We start from the raw sequence: 6,666 nt of genomic DNA on the forward strand, positions 1-6,666 counted from the left end.
CCCCACGTAGATCTGCCAAGTCCCTGCAAGGAAGCAGAGCTGAAGCAGTGAGGGGAGAGCATATCACTGACTTCAGGTGAATCGGGCATGACTCCAGGGGCTGTCAGTACCCTTGAAAAATCTTTTTCTTATTTTGAGTGGGCATCTGTGAGCTGCTCTCAAAAATTGTACTAGTGAATTGAGAAGCTTTGGAAAAGGTTGTGCCTGTCTCAAAGAGCTTTGCACTGTTCATTTGTTCTCATTCCTTCCTAGGCAGAAACCAGTGTGGTTCCTATGAAGAAAAACCATCAGCGATGATGCTACAGAATAGGTCTTACATGAGGGTCCTTGATATGAAGGGCAGATCTCTGCTTCTGTAGCTGATGGGTGACGGCAACAGCTTGGTAAAAGGAGCTACCAAGAGCTGGCAGGATGAGTTACAGCTCACCCTCTGTGCATGACTTGTATCACAGCACCACCACCACGGCCAAGCCAGACCCCGGGACAACTCTGGATGGGACTGTACCAGAAACAGCTACCATAAACCCTGAGACTACCAGTTTCAACAGCACCAAAATCCCAGATGTGGCCAGCACTGGACCCGGCATGAGCACAATGCTGCTGTCCTTTGGGATCATTACTGTGATTGGGTTAGCTGTAGCTATGGTAAGAGAGCCCTGCTAAATATTTGTTGGTGGAGGATGGCAAAGGGGTTCTAGGACTGATTTGGGTTGAATAATTTATTTGCGTTCTACTAAAGGCTCACCCGGAACTGCTGGGAACTGATAGTTCCTGATATCCCTTTCATTTTAAGGCCTTTATCCAGTGCTCCAACATTTCTGCAGTCTCCCTGAGGTCTAGTGCAAACGGGATGCTCAGCAGGCCTAGAGGAAACCATATGTAGTATCAGTATTTAATAGCAATAGGAAGTTCAGTTGAAAGAATACAAAGCAGATTCTGTTCTGACTTGTTAACTGGAACAACTGCACTGATTTAAACCTTGTCAACATGGGGTCCCCCTACAAGAAAGTTCATCCAAATTACTTTTAAAGCAGGCTGTTGAAACCATGTTAATCTCCCCTGTGGACATCCCTTTTTGAATTAAAGTGGCCTGAATCCATTTTAGCTAGACTCGTTCTGGGCTGCATTTCCAAGGTTCTACTTGCTGGGTATCAGCAAAGTCCTTGAGGATTTGCTGTGTAACTAACTTTGCCATTAATGCTGTAGGCAGAAGCTTTCAGAAACTGTAGTTCTGGGCCTGACATGGGCAATGCAAGTGCTGCAGTTCTTCTTTTGATACATAACCAGATCGTTTACCTGCCAACAGAGAACAGAAGGTAGCAGCAAGCTCCCATTCCTCGTATGAGGAAGAGCTTCACTAATACAACCATCAGAGGAGCCTACAGAAAGGGACTACTGCAAAATTTCATTGCAGGCCCAAGGAGGAGTTTTTCCAAAAGTCCCTAAGAGAACCTGGAAACATTATCCTGGAAACAGTCATAAGTTCCCAAGAGCAACATCCAGCGTTCGTAGTTCTCAGAACAAGGCTCTGGAGGCCAGAAGCCTCACTTTCTTCCCAGCACAGCCACTCTTACTGGCTGACAGAGGCAAGTCACTGAGCATGCCCTCTTTGCTTCTTCCCTTTGTACTGGGGAGGGGGTAACAGCACTTCTACGCTGTAGGAAATCTACAGATGAAAACCACAAAGGGAAGGTTCTTCATCCACTCTTAAATTGCAACATACGTTCTGCAGCCACCAGAAATGTGCTGAGCTACACCTAATAATAATACACCTAATACTCTTACTACCACTAACGCACCTAATAACGGGCCACTCGAGCACTTAGTGTCAGCCATGATGTGCTACCAAGCTTACACTGATGCATATGAAATTTCACTTTTGGTTGTCACTTCTCCCTTCCCCCTGCTTTAGTGCGCAGTGACACCAGACTTGCTGCACCTCCTTTCTGTGTGCCCCGTGCCCAAAATTTCTTCTCAGCTTTTCCCCATCCTACTAGGACTGTTGTAATGATGATTTTCTTTCTCCTTCAGGTTCTGTATATCAGGAAGAGGAAGAGGTAAGTAACAGCTGTTGTTGGCTGAAGGGAACTCAGTGCTTCAAAATCCGGAGAGAGCTAGGAAGGAGACAGGGAGAGTGTAAGGGATGGCTGTTTGAGAACAAGCCTACGGGGAATCAGCTGTGTGTGAATGAGGCAGGGGTAGGGACACAGCACTCCTGGTATTAGCCCACCTTCTAACACCAGAGCTTCAAAGACTCCTCCGCAGCTTTGGAAAGGAAAACATGGTTGAGCAGGAAGAGGTTAGGGATCCTGCAAACTCTTCATGCTTCATCTGTGAGATGCAGTATAACAGAGGAAAGGGTTGTGAGTGTATAAAGAAGCTGGGAACTCTGTCATGAGAGGTGTGGATCTCCTGTTTCAGCCATTCACAGATGCCTGTGTTTTCCAACAGCCTGAGCCAATGACGCTGGCCTTGCACAGCTGAAGGCCTCTTTAGCTGCAGTCACAGCAACTGGCAGCAGTGCAGCGCAGAGATGCAGCTTCCTATCCCAAGACTTAGTGTCTTAATTTCCTTGTTAAGCTCCTGGCTGAAAATAGAGAGGAGAGCAGCATGCAAGGAGACACACATCTTGATTCTTCCATCTCTGACAGCAGAGACACTGGTGAAGATCCATTAGATGTGGTACCTCCTCCCTGCCCGACTCCTTGTGGCAGGCCTGGCCTGGCCACAGACTTTCAAGAAGTGTTGCTGCCCACTAAAATTTCCAAGCCAGACCCTAAAGTCCAGATCTGGGTACTGCCACAGGAGCAGCTAGTGCCTGGCCTGTGAACGTAGCGCAGTTGCTGGAGATAATGGTTGTGTTGGCAAACCCATAGAGAAGCAGGGAAGGAATGTGTCATCCTAACACTTGCCAAAATAGATACTTGTGGTGACACTGCCAGTAACTGCTTGTATGTTTCCCTCCCCCACCCCCCAGAACTCAGCTACAGTGTAAGGCAGGGCTCAGTGTTTTCACAGGAGCATGCCTACCCATCCCTCATCCATCTCCGAGTTGCCCAGTATTTAGGGAGACCCCTTGGGGTAATACTTCATAGCTCTGTCACTTGGAGCAATGATACAAGAGTAAGAACAATCTGTCCACAGGCATCGGCCTCCAATGACTATCTATCTCTTTCCTATTTTCTATTTATTGGTTATTATTTTCTATTTATTTTCATGTACTTCAACCCCAGAGTTAAAGTACTACTCTTAGGGCGCACTGGAGCTAAAAGTGGACTTGTGCTTGCAGACATAGTGTGACGTGGGAGGACTGGCTGTTGTGGGCAGAGGGGCAGGGGGAGAAGTCACAAAATGCCTAGCCCGTATGTTCCACTGTCTCTTTTGTCCCAACACATAAAGCTTGATCTTTTCAAGGTCTTTTAAGGTCTGCAGGAACTTAAATCCCTGTCTGATTCCTCTGTGTGTAATGCCTGCCAACATAGATTAGTGATGGTAAATAATCCCTGCAACTGCACTCTGGGTATCTTCCACTCCTGCCAGCTGTGTGTAGTAGGTTCTTACCCTCATCCCTGCAGGACAGGACATGACCCTTATCCAGCAAGAGCAACAAGAGCAGAATCTCTTTGCAGCAGGAGAAACAGCCTGCAGAAAGCCTCAGCAGTGGGGTGAGGAAGGCAGCATGAGCGCCTGTCCTTGTCAGCCAACCCTTTCCCTTCCCTCCCACCGGCAGGTTGGAGAAGCTACGGCACCAGCTCATGCCCATGTACAACTTTGATCCCACCGAGGAACAGGATGAACTGGAGCAAGAGCTGCTGGAACATGGGCGAGATGCAGCATCTTCTCAGGCATCGCAGAGCAAGGTAGGCAGCAGAGGCCAGCAAGTCTGTTACTACAACCACTGGTACCTTCACGGCTTTTGTTACAGAGTCAAAGAGTTTTTGTAGGGTTGTAGGGTAAGGAAACCGTGTAAGACCTCAGGAGGACTTCCCCTGTCTCTGCCAGTCCTGGAGATAGGACGCTTGAGCAGTTTGGAGTGCTTAGGATGGACTGAAGAGTCGGGCAACTAGAACGAAGAGCCTGGGGAGGTGAAGTGCTGGCTATACTCAACTAGGAGAGAGAAAAGGGCAACTTCAGTAATTAAGGGTGAGTTTACTACGATTTACCACCCAGGGCACCACAAGGGAGCAGTAGGATGAATGCCATTTTCTGGGAGATGGGGCTTCAATACCCACAAAGCACTGAGGCTCCTTTGCCCTGGCCCTGAAAAGCAAATAATTTCCATCCAGTTTTAAGGTATCCCTGCTTTGCCTAAGGATACAAGTGTGGAACAAGACCTTGCTGAGGGAAAGCCTGTAATCATAACAGTTAACTGTGCTGCAAGCCCTGAAGAACGCAGGCAGAAAGCCTGCACATTGTTGTGGCATGGCACATCTGGTCTTGTCAGCACCTCCAGGCCAACCTTGCTGGTCATAGAGCAGGCATGGCTCAGAAAGAGAAAAGGGAGGAGAGTTCTCTATTTGAATTTTGGAAGAGGGGAAGAAGGCTTTGCTCTGACCACTTCTGAGTGTTCAAAGGCATGCAGCCTGCTGAGAAACGATAAGGTCCTCAGACACCACTGACTTACTACATTTGTGAGTTAGGAAAGAACTTGATAGCTTGGCCAGTTGTTTGTGGTTAATGGTCCAGATGGGTCTGACAAGAGGCTATCTCCTTCCCCAGTGTACCAAGAGGTAGGAGAAATAGGGAAGAAGGGCTTCTCGCCATCGTTTGTACCCAGCTTCACAGTGTTTTCTGTTTCCTTTGTCACCACCACCACACACAAAGCCTTTCTGAAAGACAGAGCCAGCAGGGATGGTTGGAACAGGTACGTCTCTTAGCCAGTGATACAGCCTCCCCTTAGAGTAGACATGTCTCCTTTCTTGAATGCCTCTCCAGCTGCTCTGTGTTGCCCCTGTCTTCCCTTGCTTTTCCAGTTCCAGGAGCTGTGCCAAACAATTCTCAGTTTCCACACACTTTACACCTTCAGATAATCTATAGCAAGCTTGGTGTGGGCAGAAGGGTAAAGAGGAGATAATAAATACAACTGTAATTATAAAATGTTTACCTTGAGACATGCTTCCCAACCTGCTAAAGAGCACAAAGGAGATGTGTGTGATGGAACATGAAAGACAGTCAACATATTCCATACACTGGTTTGGGAAAGCAAGAAATACTGTTGTATAAAAGCAAAGGATCTTGTCCTCTGAGTAGTGCATACTGGGAAAACATCAGATCCCTCTATTAGTGCACACAGAGGACCTCCCTTCAGGTAGTAAAGGGGGGAAATGACAAGGCCAGAGTTAAACTTAGCACAGTAAAAGCAGATCCTTCCTATACAGGGACTGGCCAGCAGGATACCTCAGATCCCTCCAGAGCTTGCTAATGCACAGATACCTCTGCTTGGAAAGTATGCAACTTTAAAGGCTTAACATAACAAGAGAGGGAGAGTCTAAAACAACAGCCGAAGTTCAGTCTATGGCATGTTTCCAGGCCTTCTTGATGTTTCTAGTCTTTTTGTGCTGTCTTGTATATATAAATAGCGAGACCCAGTAATCCAATGATGTGAGGATTTTAAACTGGCATGGATGTGCTGACTTGCTCTCTGGCCTGTTGTATTTTTCTGTCACAGCCTTGTTAATGTCAGCCAGGCTCCCCTTAGTAAGGGGTGCAATCTAGTTACAATACTGTGCAGTCTGTGCCCAAGTACACGCACCTGAGCAAAGGCAGACTTGCTGGGTCTCATCTTTCACTGCTTCAATGCAGATTCTGCTGACAAGTCAAGGAGCCCTCCAGAGACCCAGCCGTCTTGTGTTCACAGACGTTGCCAATGCCATCAATGCATGAACAATACCTGCCACTGCTCTGGGATCGTGCTGAGACTGGGGAGGATGAAGCCAACAAACCAGTGACTTCCCGCAAGCATGGCCGATCCACTGAGCCCAGCTGGTCACCCCGTTGGTTTGTGTTACAAATGGGCACAAGCCCTGGGAACTGCCTTCACTCTGGGAAGCAAACCCTGTGTGATGGCAGTGGTGATTTTTTTGGTGCATCTGTTACCACTAAAAGGTCCTGAGCTCCAGTTTCTGGGCTGCTGCTGACTGATACCATCTACCAAGCTGCGTGCTTAGGAACAGTGCCTGCTTTGTTGTAGATTAACTTGTCAGAGCACATGTGTGTGCTCTCTGGGTCAGGGAAGGAGGAGAGGTGCATGTTTCAGAGAGCTTCCCCATTGGCTTTGTGCCACCAGGTCCCAAGGAAAGCGATGACTGAGCCTCTCTGTACAGTGACCCCAGCTTCGGCAGATCCTGGAGGGGTCACTGGTGGCAAAGCCCCTTTGAGCAAGGAAAGCTGACTCCCCTAGCTGAGTGGTAGTCTGGGGCACGCCAGGGAAAACACATACCATGGGCTTATTCCTCTTGTGGCATGTGGGCTGCTGCTAAATGTGTGCCTGGGGTGATGTTGAAGCATGGGGAATTCACTAGCTTTAAAAAGTGAAATGGTGAACATTTGGCTGATTACATCTTAACTGAGTAAGTGGCGGAATCTCCCAAATTCGGGCTGCTGTGTAGACAGAGGGGAATTCACACAGCTAGGGGTAGGGGTTGTCGATGTCTGGCTATGTGACTC

At 48.0% G+C, this 6,666-nt stretch overlaps 1 protein-coding gene across 1 annotated transcript; it reads left to right on the forward strand.

The window, feature by feature from the left end:
* The first annotated feature begins 411 nt into the window (after positions 1 to 411).
* C7H3orf18 (chromosome 7 C3orf18 homolog) lies at positions 412 to 5,883 on the forward strand. The gene is made up of 4 exons (XM_009487638.1): positions 412 to 645; positions 2,032 to 2,057; positions 3,731 to 3,860; positions 5,803 to 5,883. The coding sequence occupies exons 1-4, from the start codon at positions 412 to 414 to the stop codon at positions 5,881 to 5,883; spliced, it is 471 nt and encodes a 156-aa protein (XP_009485913.1).
* The last annotated feature ends 783 nt before the right edge of the window (positions 5,884 to 6,666 follow it).

The sequence above is a fragment of the Pelecanus crispus genome, chromosome 7, assembly GCF_030463565.1.
Source record: "Pelecanus crispus isolate bPelCri1 chromosome 7, bPelCri1.pri, whole genome shotgun sequence".
Classification (NCBI taxonomy): Eukaryota; Metazoa; Chordata; class Aves; order Pelecaniformes; family Pelecanidae; genus Pelecanus; species Pelecanus crispus.

Bases quoted from the DNA above. Each gene is read 5' to 3' on its own strand.
- C7H3orf18 (XM_009487638.1), top strand. From the start codon at position 412: ATGAGTTACAGCTCACCCTCTGTGCATGACTTGTATCACAGCACCACC. The intron at 646-2,031 runs GTAAGAGAGCCC...TTTCTCCTTCAG, and splicing joins TTGGGTTAGCTGTAGCTATG to GTTCTGTATATCAGGAAGAG. The intron at 2,058-3,730 runs GTAAGTAACAGC...TCCCACCGGCAG, and splicing joins TATATCAGGAAGAGGAAGAG to GTTGGAGAAGCTACGGCACC.